This window comes from Callorhinus ursinus, unplaced genomic scaffold, assembly GCF_003265705.2.
Source record: "Callorhinus ursinus isolate GAN/ISIS: 27379988/994484 unplaced genomic scaffold, GSC_fseal_2.0 scaffold53, whole genome shotgun sequence".
NCBI lineage: Eukaryota > Metazoa > Chordata > Mammalia > Carnivora > Otariidae > Callorhinus > Callorhinus ursinus.
Genome location: NW_027397115.1, coordinates 8,678,007 through 8,698,533, shown reverse-complemented (window position 1 = coordinate 8,698,533; position 20,527 = coordinate 8,678,007). Strand labels below are relative to the sequence as shown.

The 20,527-nt window shown below is 50.4% G+C and overlaps 1 protein-coding gene and 1 pseudogene across 3 annotated transcripts; one reads left to right on the top strand and one right to left on the bottom strand.

Moving 5' to 3' along the window:
* The first annotated feature begins 5,637 nt into the window (after positions 1–5,637).
* LOC112809969 (interferon lambda-1 pseudogene) lies at positions 5,638–6,257 on the top strand (annotated as a pseudogene).
* Positions 6,258–10,056: 3,799 nt separating this feature from the next.
* Positions 10,057–19,247, bottom strand: SPATA2 (spermatogenesis associated 2). Of its 3 annotated transcripts, none has more exons than XM_025853365.2 (3): positions 18,922–19,247; positions 12,945–13,455; positions 10,057–12,038 (listed from the first exon to the last, which is right to left on the bottom strand). In XM_025853365.2, exons 2-3 carry the CDS (start codon positions 13,278–13,280, stop codon positions 10,812–10,814), a joined length of 1,563 nt encoding a protein of 520 aa, XP_025709150.1. In that variant the 5' UTR covers positions 13,281–13,455; positions 18,922–19,247; the 3' UTR covers positions 10,057–10,811. The 3 variants fall into 3 exon arrangements, with proteins under 3 accessions (XP_025709150.1, XP_025709149.1, XP_025709148.1); XM_025853364.2 differs by having other exon boundaries at positions 12,945–13,452; XM_025853363.2 differs by having other exon boundaries at positions 12,945–13,391.
* Between the last annotated feature and the right edge of the window lie 1,280 nt (positions 19,248–20,527).

Sequence of the window (20,527 nt, the reverse complement as noted above, 5' to 3'; positions counted from 1 at the left end):
GGCAATGGAGTTGTGCCAAGCAGACTGTCCTGATAGTAAAAGGAGAATGGATCCCAAGTGGCACCTGCCAGAGGGAACTGGTATTTTTCGTTCACATTTCAACCCTCTTCTCCACTCCTAGAAGAAGCACTCAGGGTGGAGGGGAGCGAGCCAGGGAAGTTTTTCCTTAAAAGGCCAGAAAGCTCTGGGAGACAGCCACACACAAAGGTGAGGGCTCCACGATCCCTAGTACATCACGTGCAACAGAAATAACTGGTACGATACAAATTCGTGAAGTGAGACAAACAGATTCCAAAACAATAATATATAACGTTAGCCCCTAACAGTTAATGGTGTGTGTATAAATAGGAAAAAAATCTGGAATGACAGGTGCCAAGTTTTAACTTTGGTTCTCTCTGAATGGAAGGATAATGGGTAACTTAAAACATGCTGTTGTTTGTATATATTTTCTGTCTTTCATAAAGCATGGTTATTCAGTGCTCAGGAACACACTGCCTGGTACCTTCATGTTTCATAATGTGATTACACATGAAACCACAGCTGGAGCTGGGCAGTAAGCAGAGAGCTTTGATGGGATAGAGCACTAGTCTGTCGTCTGGTCGGAGTCCACTTTGAAGAGCGTCTGGCAATGCCTAGTAGAGTTAAAGACACCTGTCACCCTTCAACCCAGGAATTCCGCTCCTAGGAGAGCAAGCAGGAGCAGACACTGCCTGCGGACCAAACCCTGCCTCCTACCTGCTCTCTGTACTACCAGAGAGTGAAGAATGGCTTTTTTTTAAAGATTTTATTTATTTACTTATTTGACAGAGAGAGACACAGCGAGAGAGGGAACACAAGCAGGGGGAGTGGGAGAGGGAGAAGCAGGCTTCCCGCCGAGCAGGGAGCCCGATGGCAGGGCTCGATCCCAGGACCCTGGGATCATGACCTGAGCCGAAGGCAGATGCTTAACGACTGAGCCACCCAAGCGCCCCAAGAATGGCTTTTAACTTCCCCAAATGGTTGAAAAAAATTTCAAAAGAATATTTCATGACCTGAAAACTACATGAAATTCAAATTTCAATGTCCATAAATAAAGCTTTAAATTTTTTAATTAAAAATTTATGGAAGGGGGCGCCTGGGTGGCTCAGTTGGTTAAGCGTCTGCCTTTGGCTCAGGTCATGATCCCAGGGTCTTGGGATCGAGTCCCCACATGGGGCTCCCTGCTCAGCACGGAGCCTGCTTCTCCCTCTCCTCCCCGCTCATGCTCTCTCTTGCTATCTCTCTCTCAAATAAAAATCTTTTTTAAAAAACGTATGGAAATTTTTTTCTCTCGTTATGTAAGTACCTACATAACTTTTCTTTTTCCTCTTGGCTCCTGAAGCCGAAAATATTCACTACCTAGCCACTTACAGAAGCCTGCCCACCCCTGCCCTAGAAAAATTCTTACACGTTCTTGCACCAGGAGACACCCGTGAGAATATTTGCAGTAGCACCTGATTGGAAACAAGCTAAATGTTCCTCACCAGGAGAGCAGGTAAGCTGTGGCACAGTCACGGAACGTACTCTGTGCAGCAGTGAGCGGGTGGATGAATGTACGAAGCTACAATGAATTATCAACACGGTTAAATCTCAGAACATTGAGAGGCGCGGAGAGCAAGCTGCAGGCAAGTACAGAATGATGAGCACCTACAAAACCACGCAAAACCACAGGAGAGGACGATGCTTTAGGATGCGGACAAGCGCGGTGAAAGAATGAAAAAAGGCTGGAAAGGTCAGCACCGGGAGCAGGGGCTCGTCCAGGGCAGGGAGGGTAAAGAACTGCACTGGAACTGCATTACCCCCGCCCCGGCTTCCCATGTAGCTCGGATGTCTCATTTACTAACGGAGTTAGTTAATCCCACCTGGAAACTTGCAAACAAGAGCCTCAGCTCGGCCCTGCTCTGTGGGGGGTAACTGAGCCTCTCTCCAAGGGGCCATGACTCCCTCCTCTCAGTCAAGATTGGGTCTGGTCATAGGTGGCAAAATTAAAAGCAGTAATGGCTTTCCTAGAGTCCTTGAGAACCAGGACTTAACAGAAAAAGATAGATGAGGTTAAGTAAAAATCCTATGGTCCTGGGGCAGGCCCCTGGGTGGCTCAGTTGGTTAAGCAACTGCCTTCGGCTCAGGTCATGATCCCGGGGTCCTGGGATCGAGTCCCGCATCGGGCTCCCTGCTCAGCTGGAAGCCTGCTTCTCCCTCTCTCACTCCCCCTGCTTGTGTTCCCTCTCATGCTCTCTCTCTGTCAATTAAACAAATAAAATCTTTAAAAAAAAAATCCTATGGTCCTGAATGTTCATTTAAAGTATAAGTATGGGGGCCCCTGGGTGGCTCAGTCGGTTAAATATGTGCCTTCGGCTCAGGTCATGATCCTGGAGTCCTGGGATCCAGTCCCACATTGGGCTCCCTGCTCAGCGGGGAGCCTGCTTCTCCCTCTGCCCCTGACCTGCTCATGCTCTCTCTCAAATAAATAAAATCTTTTAAAAAAATAATAGAAAATAAGGTATAAGTATGAACTTATATGTATTTTGTTTTTTGAACAATGTAAGCTCTGTTCATTGAAAAGACAGTAACAATAATGTAAAGAACTAAAATACTTAAAATATACTGAAATTAAAATATAGATATGGAACGTACTCTGCTGAAATCAATGAGTTAATACTTTAAAAAAATTAGTCACTGTTGGGGTACTCTGAGGCATCAACTCATTAAGTAAAAATTAAGGCAGAGAGGGGTACCTGGCTGGCTCAGTTGGTAAAGCATGTGACTCCTGATCTCAGGGTTGTGAGTTCAAGCCCCACGCGGCCTAGAGCTTACTAAAAAAAGTAGTAATAAAGGCAAATAATTAAGGATTTATCTCATTTAAACTACTCCTGGTAGTCAAATAGTAGCTAAAAGAAGTTTCTTTTTTCTTTTAAAAAAATAATTATAAACTTACAGGAAGTTGCAAAAAATAATACAAAAAGGTCCCATGTACCCTGCACCCAGTAATAATGTCTTGCACAAATACAGAACAATATCACAACCGGGAAACTAACATTAGTACAAGCCACAGACCTTGTTCAAATTGTATCCATTTTACATGTGTGAGAGCGCGCGCACGTGTGTGTTTAGTTTATACAATTTTATCACATGTGTAGAGTCACACCACCACAAAGAAGTTTCCTTTTAGAGAAGTGTTCCAGGGGCGCCTGTGTGGCTCAGTCATTAAGCAGCTGCCTTTGGCTCAGGTCATGATCTCAGGTCCTGGGATCGAGCCCCGCATCAGGCTCCCTGCTCAGCAGGAAACTGCTTCTCGTCTGCCTGCTGCTTTCCCTAGTTGTGCTCTCTCTCTCTCTGTCAAATAAATAAAATCTTAAAAAAAAAAAAACTTATAGGGCGCCTGGGTGGCTCAGTTGGTTAAGCGACTGCCCTCAGCTCAGGTCATGATCCTGGAGTCCCGGGATCAAGTCCCGCATCGAGCTCCTTGCTCAGCAGGGAGTCTGCTTCTCCCTCTGACCCTCTTCCCTCTCGTGCTCTCTGTCTCTCATTCTCTCTCTCTCAAATAAATAAATAAAATCTTTAAAAAAAAAAAAAAAGAAGTGTTCCAGTTGCCAAAGGAATACTAGAATTGGAATCTCTACATTTTGCAGCATCCAATGAAATGGCTGATCTAAGCACCAAACAATAGTCCTAATGGCTGTTACTATCCCAAAGGGAGAGAATTCAACATCACGTGCGTCCTGATGAAGGAACACAACATCTATGAAGTATTCTTATTCCCCAAAAAATCAAACCCAAATCTGAGCAAGCCTCAAAAGTCAACTACCAAGTGATGTACATTAATAGAATGAAGGACAAAAACCACATGGTTGCCCCAACTGATGCAGGAAAAAAAAAAGTGTTTAACAAAATTCAACACACTTTCATGATAAAAACACTCAACAAACTAGGAATAGAAATTACCTCAACATAATAAAGGTCACATATGAAAATATATGTGCCACAGCACACATCATACTCAATGGTGAAAGACTGAAAGCTGTTCCTCTAAGATCAGGAACAAAGCAAGGATGCCCACTCTTGCCACTTGAATTCAACACAGTACTGGAAGACTTAGCCAGAGAAATTAGGCAAGAAAAAGAAATAAAAGGCATCCAAATTGGAAAGAAAGAAGTAAAACTGGATCTATTCTCAGATAACATTATCTTATATGTCGAAAACCTTAAAGATTTCACACACACACACACACACACACACACACACACACACACACACACACAACCCTGTTAGAACTAACAAATGAATTCAACCAAGTTACAGAATATAAAATTAACACATTAAAAAAATCAGTTGCCTTCTATCCATACACAATGAGCAATCTGAAAAGGAAATTATGAAAACAATTCCATTCACAATAGCATCAAAAAGAATAAAATACTTGGAAATAAACTTAACCAAGGAAGCAAAAGACTTGTACACTGAAAACTATAAAACATTACTGTAAAAAATTAAAGAAGACACAAATAAATGCAAAGACATCTTGTGTTCATGGGTTGGAAGACTTAATATTATAACAACGTCCATACGACCCAAAGCAATCTACCAATTCAATGCAATCCCTATCAAAGGCCCAATGGCATTTTTGCAGAAATAGAAAAAAACAGTCCTAACATTTACATTGGATCTCAAGGGCCCCTGAGTAGTTGAAACAATCTTTAAAAGGACAATGTTTGACTCCTTACACTTTCTGATTTCAAAACATATTACATACAAAGCTACGGTATCAAAATACTATAGGACTGGCATAAAGAAAGACTTATAGACCAGTGGAACAGAACAGAGCCCAGAAATAAACCCTCACGTATATGGTCAAATGAGCTTCAACAGGGGTGTCGAGAACACACAACAGGGTATGGACAGTCTCAACAAATGGTGGTGGGGAAACTGGATATCCAAACGCAGTTAGAAGTTAGACCCTTACCTTATGCCACATATAAAACATAACTCAAAATGGACTAAAGGCCTAAATGTAAGACCTAAAACTATAAAACTCCTAGAAGAAAACATAGGGAAAAGTTTCAGGACAGGATTTGGCAAGGATTTCTTAGACATGATGCCAAAAGCACAGGTAACAAAAGCAAAAGTAGACAAATGGGACCACAACCAACCAACCGTGCCTCAAAAGGAAGCCCCCTCTGCCGCTAAGGCAGCCTCACCCACACCTCCCAGCCCCCACCCCACTCGAGCCACTTTCCCATCCCTCCACCTGCCTCAGCCTCAGTAAGGGGTTCCCCAAAGCCAGCTAGCTGAAGGCTGCCTGTAAACTGAAGATCGTCCAGGCACTGGGACTTCTCAGAAACAAGGTGTTCTCCTGTGAGTGAATTTCAGTTTCTCTTTCCTTCTCAGCACAGGTCCAGAGAAGGGACTTGTGGGATACCCTGTCTCTGCGGCTCAGGCAGCCTCACCCAGATCCACGTGCTCACCTGGTTCAGGACTGGCCCCACCTACGTATGCCGGTCCCGTCAAGTGGAGATTCCAATTTTCATTTGCCTTTTCGCTTTACATACATCAGCCGGGGTTGCCCAGTGAGCCTGGCTAAAAGCAGAGCCATGCAGCAGGGAAAGCGGTGGGGATCCAGCCATGGCGACAGTGTGGGTCCTGGTGCTGGTGACCGTGGTGCTGGGCTTGGCCGGAGCAGGCCCTGTCCCTACTTCCAAACCCACCACAACCAGGAGGGACTGCCACATGGACAGGTTCCAATCTCTGTCACCGAGGGAGCTAGGAGCCTTCAAGAAGGCCAAGGATGCCTTAGAGGAGTCGCTTTTGCCCAAGAACTGGAGCTGCAGCTCTCGCCTCTTCCCTAGGACCAGGAACCTGAGGCTGCTGCAGGCCTGGGAGCGCCCCGTGGCCTTGGAGGCTGAGCTAGACTTGACGCTGAAGGTCCTGGGGAACATGGCGGACTCGTCCCTGGGGGTCGTCCTGGACCAGCCCCTCCGCATGCTGCGCCACATCCACTCCGAGCTCCAGGCTTGTGTCCCGGCTCAGCCCACAGCAGGACCCAGACCCCGTGGCCGCCTCCACCACTGGCTGCACCGGCTCCACAAGGCCCCAAATGAGTCCCAGGACTGCCTTGAGGCCTCCATCACGTTCAACCTCTTCCGCCTCCTCAGACAGGACCTGAAATGTGTTGCCAGTGGAGACATGTGCGTCTGAGAACCTGGACCCACCCTCAGCCCATCTGGGACCCAGACCTTATGTAGGCACCAAGCCTCACCCCTGCCTTAAGTTACTTCCTCTCCATCCCTTATTTATGCAGCCCTGCTCCGTACCCATAAGAAATGTTTATTTTTCTACTTGTGTACAACGTGCAGCAAATAAACAGGAATAAGAAGAAGAAGAAGAAGAAAAGCCACTACTGTGAAGACTGAGAGAAGAGAGGAACGTGTTAAACAACAGTGCGGACTGCAATGAGCAAAACACAGCCTCTGGCAAACTTGAAAGGACTAAAAATCCAGCTTAACAAAAACATTTCAAAGGGAAAAAAAGACAAAGTTGGGGTCTCTACACTCTTACAGGGACAGCCTTTAGGGTAAAGATGATGTAAAGATGTATCCACCAATTGCAGCGTGGAGACCTTATTTGAGCCCTGATAGAGTTTTTAAAATATGGATTTCTATGACAACTGGATTTCAGAACATTGATTGCATATGTATCGCTATTAAACAATTCTAAAAACTTAGACGAGATAACGGTATGTATGGTGTTTTAAAAGTCCTTGTCTTGGGGCGCCTGGCTGGCTCAGCTGGAAGAGCATGGTGATTCTTGACCGCGGTCGTGAGTTCAAGCCCCGCACTGGATGTAGAGATTGCTTAAATAAATCTTTAAAAACATAAAAGATAAATAAAAGTCCTTGTCTTTTAGATACACATACTGAAATTTCACAAATGAAATAGCTAACTGGAATTTGCTTCAAAGAAATTTATGAGGGAAGTGGATGGATGGGTAGAAAGGAAACCAGGTTGGCTGCAACTTGGTAACTGTTACAAATTGTTGAATCTGGGTTCAGTGTACATGACATTTGTAAATAAAAAGGTTTCTTCAGTGAGAAAATGGGGGAGGGGATGTGGTTTAAGCGAGGTAATAGTTCATTCCTCCTTACACAAAAACTCTGGAGGTAGGCAGGGCAGGCTGGGTACGGTGGCGGCTTCCTAAGCATCAGGGACCCGGCCCCTTCCAACTGCTGCCCCACCCTCCCCTTCATCTGGCTTCGGCCTCCATCTCACATCGCTGCTCCACTCCAGCCAGCACATTGCAGCCAGGAAGGAGGCTCGGGGTGGGAAGGACAAGATCCTTTGACAGACAGGTCTCGGAAGCCACACAAACCACTTCTCCGTCCCAGCGACCAGACGTAGCCACATAACCACGCCTGGCTACAAGAGAGACAGGGAAAGGCAGTCTTTATTCTGGATGGCCATGTGTCTTAAAGAATCAGGGCCAAGGGAGAAAGGGTGAGAGATCAGGGTTCAACTGGGAGCGTCTGCCACAGCCCTCATCCCTCGGAGACTGGTAATCAGGCGTGAGGGGTGCCACGGACAGGCCTCGAGGCTGGCAGCAGAGCCAGGGACAGCTGGTGGGCCTGATGATGTTAACTGTGCTTGTCATTTCCATCCACAGATGAAGCAATCTGCTCCCAAGTCAGCGCTCTGCTTTGGATGCCAAGTGAGGGTCTGGCGTCCTCGGCTCTCCCGGGCCGGGTGTGTGTGTCTCCAGGAAGCCGCCGTGCCCAGCACTGCCATTCCCTATGCTGTAGCTAACAGCAAACCCAACACTTACGTGGGCCTTGGTCTGGCCCGAGGCCTGGATGATTTGTTCGCCAATGCGTGAGAATAGAGAAACCTGCTTCCTCTCTCCCCGGTAGCTGAGGTACCTTGTAGGGGCCAACCCAGCAGTGGTCACCCTCATGCAGAGACTCTGCAGCTACTGAGAGCCCGGATGTCCTAAACCACAGCTGCTCTTAGACCATGCTCAAGATTTTTGCCATGCGTCCCGCTTTCAGGTCAACCTTCCTTTGAGAAAACACTTCAATTGATTTTTGAAGTCATCTATCATTGCTGTAGATGGAAAGCAGTATGGCCTGCTCCAGGTAGAAGGCAACCGAACACCTCGCTAAGATTCTGCCTGAGGCTCCGTGCCCAACACCTGCTTCCTCTTTGGTCAAGACAAGCTAGCATTGAACGAACTTCCTCCTTAAGGCATCTAAATGGATCAAAAGAATTAAAGATGTAATTAATTTTTGTCATTATGTCCTCCAATGTTATTCAATGCCCGCCAATCACCACCAACAATCATTTCTCCTGGAGTCTGTACTCCCAGTCCTGAGAAGAATGGCTGAACTTTGCACATCTCAGTTTCCCCATCTTTAAGATGGGGATAACACGACCTAGCTTACAGGAGGGCTGACACCGTTACGTGGAATCATGCACGTAAAGTCCCAGCATAACCCAGCTCACAGTGTGAGCTCTCAAATGCAGAATGCCGCTTGTTGTCACGTATGTGTTTTGTGGAGGAGAAAATGTGAGTCCTGTCATTGAAGAATGTGGTTTGAGCAAAACAAAAAAATCCAAGCAACCCAAACTTCAAAAGCAGCAGGGAGGGAGGGACATAAAACCCCAAACACTTGGTTTAATAATGGAAGACACTTTATTATTTTTTAAATCATCTCTCAACATTTCAACTCTTGGTAGAAATCAAATGCAAAACATATGCCTTTTTAAATTAGCATATATTTATCCAGCTCAATCACAGCAACCTCATACAGTAAGGTACACACCAAGGACAGGGGCAGAGCATTTTCTCTTCCAGTCTGTGAACACAGTTATCTCCATGATGGCACGTGTGCCGGACTTTCTCTCCCAGGACGAGGTGGGTACTCCTGCTTCAGCCCCCTGGGGGCACAAGTGACCTGGCATCACGGTTGGTGAAGTTCCTGTAGGCTGGAGCAATCTGGGAATGGAAAACTAGCAAACTAGCCCTCTCAGGAGTAAAACAGGCATCGGTACTTCTGAAACGTGGAAAGGAAGAACATCAAAGATGATGACCCCAGAACGGGCTGGTCTTGGTAATAAAGGTGGTGAAATCCAGCTGTATATACACATCGAATATCTACATGTGCTCTACCAGATATGTAAAAAAGAGCCAGAGAAGATTTGGAAAACCTTAAAATCACTCGACTGAGTTGGAAGAACATCAGCAAATTCACAGTGGCCTCAGGATTCAGCCAGATTTAAATTTGTTCAAGCGCTGAATACCTCCTTCTACTACCAGAAAACCCACTGCATGTAAATTCCTATAATATTCTGTACATCACAAACACATATGGCTAAAATATAGTAGTTCACAAGGAAGCGGTTTTATTTTCAAATTCTTGCCCCACTCCTGCTCTGCACCCCAAAAGGAAAATCCAGGGGTCATTCAGAGTTAAAGGGGCCTTCAGGTTTAGAAGCACTGAGGCTTAGCTGAGTATCTCAGGAGACATCCGTTTGATGGGCACAGGCTGACTCGGGCCCACTTTTAGTGCAAAAAAGATCACTGATGTTGCAGAGGAGTCCCAGAAACAGGCAAAGAGCGCTGGGATGGAGGGGCGGGGGGAATCCCATAGGATTTTCCTTCTGAAACAAGACTCAAGACGTTCGGAGTGCGAGGTTCACACGCAGCGAGTGGCAAAGACCAGGCTGTCGACCTGCAGAGCGAGGCTCCTGAAGGTCCCTAGGTTATTGTGGTTCCGCAGGCGCACGGACCTCCCGGCCCGCGCTAGCCCCTAAGCGTACGCTGGAGGTAGGTGTATAGAGATTTATTGTAGGGAAGACAGTGGCTCTCCACCGACTCCGGGACATCGTCTGCTCCTCCTTTGCCCCCACACTCTCCGCTCCACCCTCAGGCTGTGGTGTGTGTAGGATACAACACGGAAGGGCATGAGACCCTCCCTTGGAAGACTAAAGAACCCGGGCCGTTTGTATAAATAGCTACATAATTCATGTTTGAACCACTTTGAAACACACGGCAAGTTGAATATTTATTTAAAAATAAATCTCAAAAATATCTATTTACAGTACAGTAAGAGGGGCGTGTGCAAACAACAGAAAGGGGGAACAGTCCACCCTGCCATGGAAGGCCCGCACCTGGATGCGCCAGGGCAAAGTGCACGGACACCACGGGCCGAACCGAGCGGTGGTAACAGGATGCCATTCAGGGACGACTGGACTCTGCCCACCCTTGAGACTTACACAGGCAGAAGTCAGCGGGGTAGGGGAGTCCAGGCGGGGCTCCTTGCGTTTGGGAAGGGGGTGGCCAAAGGATGAGCCATGGGAAGAGGCCCAGTGTGGCAGGAGGGCTCATTTCACAAGCCAACAGGCCTCTAGCTCGGCGCTCCAGGTGGGCATTCGGAGGTGACCTGGAGGGCCCTCCCCAGTCCAAGTTGGCTTTGCAGTGGGAGGGGTGGGTGTGACAGGGGTCTCAGAGATAGAAATCCTCTTCGAAAACAAAACGAACAACGGAACAGGGAGTGGAGAGATTAGCAAAAATGAATCTGAACGGAAGTGCCACCCTCCCCCTCGTCCGGCGATAAAGCAGCCGTCAGTTGAAATATGTGGGCCACCAAGTGAACTCCCACATGGTGCAGCCAAGCCCCGATCCCCTGACACCTACATGGTCAAACGCAGGTCTCTGCTTCTGAGATCAGTACACTAACACTTCTTCCCCGGAGGGGACCAGAGAGTCAGTGGTGTAGCCCTTGGAGCAGGGGTGCAGGGTCCAGTCTATCTATACACGAGATGGGAGAGCTGGGTGGACTTGTAGTTCAGCTGGTTGTTGGGCATGAACTTGTGCAGCTCATTCTTTTTGCAGCAGGGGTCGTAATGGTAGGCGCTGACACAGCCGTCGCAGGAGACTTTTGAACACTGGGTGCAGGTGTTGGTGGCACCCGGGCGGTTGCAGAAGCCGCAGCGGGAGGCGGCCGTGGTGGAGGGCTTGGGTTTTGGGTGAAGGTGCGGCAGCCGCTCGAGGCCCTGAGTCTGGCCCGCGTACTTCTCCCGCAGAGACGACCCGTGGGCCAGGCTGTCATGGGCAGAGGCCTTGCCAGGGAAGGCGCCTGGCTTGGGGGCTGGGGGACAGGAGAGCAGGCTGTCGCAGCGCTGGCAGAGGGAGGCGCTGCAGGACAGCCCGCAGCTCTGGCACTTGGACAGGGAGGACTCTTTGGCGGGGGGTGAGCGCTTGTGGTAGAGGGGGTGGGCATCATTTCTGACCAGCCACACGTCCGGCCGCAGGGCGTCCTGCCTCCGGTGCGTAGCCCTAGGCTCCGAGTCTGTGTACAGATCCACGTCATCCTGAGCAGAGAAGTATGTGCCACGCAGCAGGCCGAGGCCGTTGTTGGGGGAGGGGGGTGGCAGGTCATCCGGGCTTCCGTGGGGGGCGCTGGACATGGTCAGGAGCAAGGGGGACGGGCGGATGATCTCATCCTTGAGGTCGTCCCCCAAGTCTTGTGCCACGGGCTCCTTCCGCAGGCTCAACGAGGCCTTCAGGGGTGGCTTCCGGCTCTCCCAGTAGCTGTCGTAGGCGTCTACCGACCTCGAGGGCTTGGTCACCCGAGGCTTGTAGTAGTCCTTAGCCGCCCGTTCGCTGGCTGACTTCTGGAGCGCCACACGGGCCATGGAGGCCGTCAGGTGCTCCCGGCCCTCAGCCCGCCGCCGGAGGGCCTCCGAGCAGCCCCGCACATCCTCCGTGCTGCTCTTGCGCTCGTTCACCACGTCCAGCTCGGAGTAGCCCTTGTCCTTGACTTGGGAGTGGATTTCCATCATCTGCTCACACTCCACCTTGGCCAGAAAGAGCTCAAAGGAGACCATCTTCACCTGGAGGGTCTCCACGAGTTCTTTGAGTTTGTACGCAGTCCCTAACTCAGGCACATAGCCCATGTAATGCAGGATGGCTTGGATGTCCTCTTCCAGTAATGACGACTTGACATAATAAACGAAGGGGCCCGTGTAGGTCTAGGAGAAGGAGATAGAAAAAGAGAGGCGCGATTTGCTCTCTGAGACACACACGGAGCCAGCTTCAGAGCCCGGCGCCCCCGCGGCGGAGAGGGAGCGCGGGGAGGAAGGATCTCAGCAGCTCCTCACTGCAGCAGGCCGAGGCTAGCTCAGCACATGGTGTGCGGGAATGTGCGGGAAACCGCGCGGCGCTCCCGCCTGGAGCGGAGGGCACAAAGCCACCAGCTTCCCATATGGGGCTCAGCAGCTCTGCTCCATATGAGGAGGAAACAGGGCGAACGGGGATGGAGAGAAGGGATCAGAGTAGAGGCAGAACGCCCAATGAGCAAGGAGAATATTCCTTTCTGGCATCTCTGAGAAGTTCTGAAGAATAACAGTCTGGCTTTGTGGAAACTCTCCTGAGCCATCACTGCCTTCGGAATGATTCAGAGTTCTCTCTCTCTCTTAAATCCATCCTCCACCCTCCTGTCTGTTACCACTTAGTCCAAACCGGCTCTCAGGTACCCCACCATCCGTGGCGGCCTCCTACCTGTTCTCGCTGCCCCACTAGTCTAGTTCCCATACAACAGCCAGAAGGATGCTTTGCAAGCTTCCCAGCCTACTTAGGGTAAATTCAAGCCCTTTGCCCTGGGCTTCAAGGCCCTGCATCACCAGGGTGCTGCCTACCTGTCCAACCTCACAGCTTCAGGTGGGAGCTGCCAGGGGCAGGGACCCAGTAAAGGATGACACTGATCAGACAGCAAGATAGGGAGCCCCGGGGGTTCCTTCTAGTTGTTACGTCAAAGGAGTGTGGAAGACGGGAGGGTCTGCGGGCAGAGGAGGCATGGAATTGGCACAAGCCCTCTCCAGTCGGCCTGGGAGGGAAAGAAGGGGGACCAGTGCAGACGGCCTTTCCCTAGACCTTACCTTGATGCTTCTGAATTCCTTCTTCCACGGGTAGAGGAAGAGGTTGACGCCCACCGTTTCCAGCATGCTGAAGGCGCAGTGCAAAGCCCGCAGGCTGGAGGAGCTTAGTGAGCGCAGGGAGCTCTCCACCACCTCATAGAACTGGATCAGCCGGAATCGATAAAAGGGATCCACCTTGTGTAGGCTGAGCAGGGTCGAGGCTGCCACCCGAAGGTACTCATCGTTGCCAGGCTGCTGCTTGCTGGGGGTGGTGTCCACTCTGCCCTCATGGAACTGCACGTACTTCCGAAATAAGTCATCCTTATATTTTGTATCCATTGAACTGGGCTTCCCCATCTGATCCAGGGAAGGGGGGGGGCTACCTTATCTCCTCCATGGTTTCTGGGTCCGAGGCAGGGACATCGCTAAAAGCACTGACACGTTGCCCACCTGCACTAGGGGCATGCTCTGGAAGGGGAAGAACAAGAAGCACGTCATTCCTCGAAATGGTCCACATACCAGCGTGTGGCTGCTGAGACAAAACGAGAGACAGAACTGGCCTGAGCTACACCGGGCCTCACCAGCCCTTGGCCCCTTTCTGCTCATTCATTCACCACATTTACTGAACAGGACTATGTGCAAAGTTGTCGTGGAAACGAGATAAACAGATCCCTGACTTTGCTGAACTCACGAATGAAGAATATGATTAGGAGCACCTAACCTGGTTTTGTGGGGAGGAGGAGTTTTAAAAAGTCCCCCCACCCCCACCCAGGGCAGTGGTGGTTAGACTTGAAGAATGAGGAGTTTGCCAGGCAAAGAGGTGGGCAGAGAATGTAACAGCAGAGGTGTCGCCAAGGAGGAAGGCCCCGAGCTAACACTATCGGTGCTCCCCAGGCTCCGGGCACTTATGCACGTGAACGCATTTCATCTTCTTAAACAGCCCTAGGAGATAGGATCCCCATTTTACAGATGTAAAAACTAAGACACAGAAATGTTAAGAAAGTGCACAAAGTTACAGAACCATGAAGAGGCAGAGCTGAGAGCCCAGGGAGCCTGGCTCCAAAGTCCATGCCCTTAACCACCACGCCCTGCTTTTCTGAGGCAGGAAGGAGCTTGGCCTTGGAACAGAAAGAGGGCCAGAGCCGCTGAGGCAGCCAGGGGAAGGGAAGGGAGTGACCAGAGATGAAGCTGCAGGCGCCAACACAACAGGGTCCCGTGCCCCAACGGTACCTTTTACTCAAGGAGGCACGTGAAGCACCCAAAGAGTTCAAAGCAACGAGGGACATGATCATACCACGCCAGCTGCTGACCCCGGGAGAATGTTTTACCTGCCTTTGACAGCCTGCATTCCCCTATTCCTTAAGAGAGGTTTATAGTCCCACTGGGAGAGGACAGAACATTCTGAGCTGCGGTACACCAAATTTATACACTCTTGCTGTCCGCTCGGCCACTGGTTAGTAGGACATGCACAGAGCAAAGCCATGTGGTGGTTGGTGCCACAATGCCGGGAAGAAATCTGGATTCACTGGGGGTACGGTCAGGGCCAGGAGACGCAGCACAGGCATTACCAACAGATCCCAAAGCCAGACTGCCTGGGTGTGAATCTTGGGTCTGCTTCTCTAGGCTACTTGGGTGAATGACTCAGCCTCTGTGCACCTCAGTTTTCTCATCTGAAAATGGGGGCTGATAATAGCACCTACAGTCCAGAACTGGTGGAAGGATTATGTGCCATCAGTATATAAAGCTCTTCACAGAGGACTGGCTCGAAATAAGCCCTTAACACATACGAGCAGCTGCTGCTGCCTTCTGAAGGTGCTATACCCCTGCCACAACGCCACGCATTCTCCAGAAGGTAAGATCAGAGTGGGCAACTATGTCTGCCTAGGAGGCGATGTGCATTTTCAGCCTCACCCCATTCTGACCACAAGCTCCGAGGGCGCAGGGATCCTGACTGAATTCCTCGTTGAGGTAACCTGAGCACAGAGCCAGAGGTGGGGTGTGAGGCAGGTATGTGCTTCACAAGCACCTAAGTGAAGGAGGCTCTCACCGGCTATGGAGACAGCGAGGGACTGAGAAAGAAGCTGCGGGGCGGGACAGCCCTGTGCAGGCCTTTAGCAGATCTGACTTCAGCTCAGGAAGCACCGACGGCCTATAAACCCGGCCGCGATCATGAGGTCAATAAAATCATCCACGTCTCAAGCCACTCGCCGGGCTTCTGCTTTGGGAAGACTCCTGAGGATCTTAGCTATGAGGTGAGGGGTGAGATGTTCGGGAGAAGTAGGGACAGAGAGGCCACCTTCTCCCACCCACCGCCCTGCCAAGGGAGCCTAATGCTTCAGGAACAAATACACTTAAGGAGCACAGGAGGCAAATGTAAGTCCATTAGGATAAAATTCTACCTCCTGACCAAGGTCAAAGGCTTCACATGGTCTCCTCCTACTCCCTTCTCATGGCTGTCTTCCCTTCCCCTCTAAGTCCCACCCACAGGGACCTTTCTGTCTGTTCCTCAAACACACCAAGCTCATTCCTGTCTCAAGACCTTTGCCCATGTTGTTCCTTTTGGGTGTTCTTCCTCTGATCCTTCCCATAGCTGGCTCACTCTCGTGATTCAGGCCTTAGCTCAAATGTCACCCCTCAGAGGCCTCGCTGGCAACCCCAGCATGGTAACTCCCCCCTTCCCAGTCCCTTGTTATCCCATTATCCTGGGATAATCACCATTTGAAATTATTAACTTTATTTATTCATTTACTAATTTCCTCACTTTGTGCCCCCCATTACCCAGTAAGCTCCACAAAGGCAAGGACCACACCTGTTTTGTTCACCATGGTGCCTAACACACAGCCTGGCACACAGTAGGTGTTTGATAAAACAGGCAAAATGAATGATGCATTCATGATGCCACTCCTTCAGTTTCTCCTTGAGCTCTGCCAAGAATCCTGAGATCAGCTGGAGAGAGAAGGAACAGAGGCTCCATGACATGACATGCTGTAAGTAGCCAGGGTTAGTAAACCCAAGATTCCAAACCTGACTTTCTGTGGCACCTGTGTTCCTCCCCATACCCCATGATTCCTAAGTTCAACAAGTATTTATGCAGCACCTATCTCATGCCAGGCCCTAGGGTGGGTGCAGTGGGGGGATATGGGGTGGGTAGGGAGTGGGTAGGGGGCAGCAGCTGGGAAGTCACAATGCTGCCCTCAATTCTAGTTGAAAGAAGTTATTATCAAAGTATGTATTGCAACCTGAGAGAAGACATCATTGTCCTTGCTAATAAAAACCCTTATGTATTTACAGTTTTTTATTCATCTGAGAGAAACTTCCATCCTGCCCTGGTCCCAGGGACTATTTTTTGGTACATCTGAGAAGAATTTAAACAGAGGGGCATCAAGCCTCCTAAATACTGCTGTGATTTTTCTCCAAGGAAGTCAGCTTTGAGCCTATAGAGGCTGATTTTTTTTTTTTTTTTAACAAAGTCAGCCACCCTCAAGCTCAGTGTCTGCTGCTCTGTAATCACACCACAGTCCACACCCTTGTTTGTTGCTGGCACACAATAAACAAGGAAAGGGGATCCAAATAGCCCAACTGGTGCTCCAAGTCCTAAAGTCAAGGATAGGAAACCAGTCTATGATGACCCTTGAACCAACACACGTAGGTGAGGAAAAAGGTAAAAGGAAATGAATGCTAAGAGATAATTAAGGAAAGAGAGAAGAGAACGAATAATCACTGAGGTCCTACTACGCACTAAGCACAGGGCCTTCCGCTTTAACTGCATCATCCCATTTAATCCTCATGACAACGCTAGAAGGAAACCAAGGTTCAGCCATGAAACCACCTGCCCAGCGGGAGCTCCTCTGCCCAGTCAGAGCTGGAATTTGAACTTGGGATAGGCCCTGCAGCCTGGGTTTTTTCCCGTTTATCTCATTCATTTATTGCTACAATCTCCCATTCACCGAGGGATTTGTACATGAGGGCTCTCTGCTAAGGGCTTGATGAAAATCAATGAAACCCACAGGACAGCCCCAAGGTTAAAGAGGAAACTGAGGCTCAATGAGGCCAAATCATTTGTCCTGAGTTACAGGGAAGGAAGAGTGGATCTGAGGTCCGAACCTAGGTCCGATGCCGAAACCTTGACTCAAGCTCTGAACTGCGATGCTTCTAGGCAAAGCTGTCCTGCGGCATCTGCTGGACAGCTCTACTTGAAAGGGCTAGCCTAAGTTAGAACATCCTATGGCAGGGTGAGCAGAGTTGAGTTCTAAAAATTCCTGTAGTAGCAAAATTCACATCTTCCCACACAGAATGGGGCTGGAAGAGCCACAAATCTCTTTATGATGTAAGCTCAGGGGCCAAGGGAAGAGGCTGGCCAGAGACCGGCCAGTGGTGAGGCAGCTGACATCATCCCTCCTGAATACATTTTCTGAGAATACAGGCTGCATTGTAGCTGGTCATAGCTGGTGTCTTTTCTGAGCATAGAGCCAGCAATTTATTCCCAGCACTCTGCAAGAACAACAAAAAAACACGCTCTCTGCAAAAACAGCGTGGTTACAGGAGACTAGACAGCGCAATGACAGAAGCCGTTAATTTCTCCAAGCAACCCAAGGATTGGAACACCATGACGTGCCAGTCTGGTGGGGGAAAAATGGCACTGTGAACATCCCTAACAGCGTCAGGCGGGTGCCCAGAGCCAACAGGCCTGGTCAGCACTTCCTGCACCCACAATCTGGACTCCCTTTGAAAAACAAGTCGATGAAGAGAGATATTATATATACAGTCAGGGAGGTGGTGGCTTTTTAAGGATTATTCTCTTTCTAAAGATTATTTTTTAAGCATCTCAAAAGAAAGCTGTATCTGTTTAAAACCCCACTGAAAGGAACTGAAATGATTTGGGAGTAGCAAAGCATTAGCTTGGCTTTACCTCAGCTGGCCCATTCAAGCAGAAACAGTCCCCAAGCAGCATTTGAAGGCGCCCCTCCCTGCACAGGCAGAAGCTATTTTGGTCCCAGCATTGCCCCAGTCCACAGGTTTACAGATCTCTGGTCTAGCTTCAGCCAGCTCAGAGTTCCCTCAGCCTCCAAACAGCAGCAAGAGGAGAGCAAGCAGTTCAACCCCCTCCACCTCCACACCCGCCACTCCTTTGCACTCATTCCAAATCCGAGGTTCCTGAGACACATCCAAGGCACCTTGCACTGGCTGTGAAACACCACAGGGTCCCCAGACCCCAATCAGATTCCAGAGAAATTCAGAGAGAGGCCTTGCAAACCTCTGAATATAACCTCAGTGGTGCTGAAAACGGGTTTCCTTACTGGCAGCTGCTCTCAGAGGGGCTCTGAAGGAAGCAGTTTCCCCTCCCCGCCGGGGACAGAAGCTGGCGGCTGCTATTCCCAACCTGCTCATTCCTACGGCCTCTGAGGGCCATATCAATTGTGAAAAACATCCCAGTCCCAAACTCTGGCCCTTTCCGGGTTTGTGAATGAATTAACAGCAGCTATCATTTACTGGACGCCTGCTGTATGCCAGAGACAGCGCTTCACAAGCATCATCTCATTTCATCCCCACCACGGCCCTAGCAGGCACGTTCACTCCCATTTAACTAATTGGGCAAATGAGGCTCAGAAGATGAAATGACTTGTCCAAGGTCACACAGTGAGTACAAACCCAGGTCTGCTGCCAGAGACTGGGCTGGGGACCACTGCGCGGTAACTGCCTCACGGTGGAGTCGGGGTGGCCTCCTGCTTGGTTAGTCGCCGAAGGCGGGGTGTTCCTCCTGAGCTGCCCGGAGCCACCCCTGGCCGGTCCCAGGAGTCTGCAAGGCAGCCCTCGGGGGAGTGGGGATCCTGAGGACGAGCTGGGCCCTCGGGATGCCGAAAAGGCGTGGCCGCCCGTCGCCCCCGCCGGCTGCGAGGGGACCCCACTCCCGGGTCGGCCAAGCCCCGCTGAGTCGGGCGCCCCCTCTGCCCTGGGAAGCACCGGACGCCGTTTCCGCCCGCGGCCGCCCCGCACTCACCCCGGCACTGCCTCCGAGGACGCCCCGGCCGAGAGAATCCAGAAGGAGCCCCGGCCGCCCCCCGAGCCGTGCCCGACTGGGCTCTCGTCGCTTCGGCCGGCTGCAGGGGACCGAAGCCAGTAACCCGGGACAGGCGGCGACCCGGAAACACTTGGCTAGGAAGTGACGTCCTTCGGAGGCGGGTCCAGAGAGAGGCCGGGCCGCGGCTGCGCGTTGGGCCGGGGAGAGGCGGATGGTCGTGGGCGGCGGAGGAAGAAGCGGGAGGCCGAAGAATGAGCGGAGGAGTCGCGGAATCCGGCTCTGGGACATGGCGGGCCGCCGCCGCAACTGGGGCTAGACCCGGAAACAAACGGACCGGACGTGACGCACGCCAGCCCCAGGATGGTGGCTGGCCGGGTTGTCATGGGAACCGGTCTGGAGCCGGGCGGCGGAGGCTGGGACTGTGAGTGCAGACTGAGTGATCCCCGGCCTCCGCCTCCCGGACTTGTCCCTTGTCCAGATGATCCGCGAGCGGCGCTCCCAGCGGCGCCTGAGCAGGAGCTAACAGTTGGAGCCCTCGCTCCATTTTACAGGCGCAAATGCCGAGGCTTAAAGAGAGCAAGTGAGATCCCCAGCATCATGCGAGATGGAATCTAGCCTTGTGAGGACTGTTGATGTTACTCGCTGTCTTTTAAGAACGGGGCTCCCAGCTTTGCCTTTGCCACTTACTGTGTGGCAAGGTCACTGCGTGACCTTGGGCAAGTTACCTAACCTCTCTGAGCCTCAGCTTTTTCACTTGTAAAATGGAATACTGGTAATACTGCCTGCTCAGATCCATGTGAGAATTAAGTGAGTTAATACATGGAAAATGCTTATTACACTAATTGGCATATAGTAAAGATCTAAATATGTTTTGTTTTTAAAACCTGGTTAAGTCAGAGGAGACGACCTGTCTCTGCCCTCAACTTCCCTAAATGGAAGCCAGCGTTGAGGAAGACCAAGCCAAAATATTGCCTCCTTGTTTTGTGACTTTTCACCAGACATCTGGAGTTACCTTCATGGTCTACACTGGCATCAGTCATGGAGGCTTGTCACCTCACTTCATGGATTTGTCTATACTCCCACCAAACCGTGAGCTCACTGGGGCTCAGCTTTTGTGGTTCACCACTCATTGAATTCTTACTGATTATAAAGTGCCTAACACATACCCAAGACTTTCTCTGGCATATTTGTGATTGGGTCATCATTCTCTCTCTCTCTCTCTCTCTCTCTCTCTCTCTCTCTCTCTCTAACTTACCCTAGACATTTATTGAAGACTCAGAGTGGGGCACCTGGGTGGCTCAGTCAGTTAAGCACAGGACTCTTGATTTCACCTCAGGTCCTGATCTCAGAGTCGTGAGATGGAGCCCTGCAGGAAGCTCTGTGCTCAACCCGGAATCTGTTTGGGATTCTCTCTCTCCCTCTCCCTCTGCCCAGCTCTTGGGTGCTCTCTCTCTCTCTCTCTCTCTCTCTTCCTCTCTAATAAGATCTTTAATTAAAAAAAAGACTCAGAGCCCACTCCATGCCATGTTCTCTTCCTCCAACATGCTCTCCTACCCTTCTGGCCTCTGTGCCTCTATATGCTCTT

What these genes read in the sequence shown, in the direction of transcription:
- SPATA2 (XM_025853365.2), bottom strand. Translation starts at nt 13,280, where the DNA reads ATGGGGAAGCCCAGTTCAATGGATACAAAATATAAGGATGACTTATTT. An exon ending in AGGAATTCAGAAGCATCAAG is followed by an intron (nt 12,039 to 12,944) that starts GTAAGGTCTAGG and finishes TCCTTCTCCTAG; the next exon opens with ACCTACACGGGCCCCTTCGT.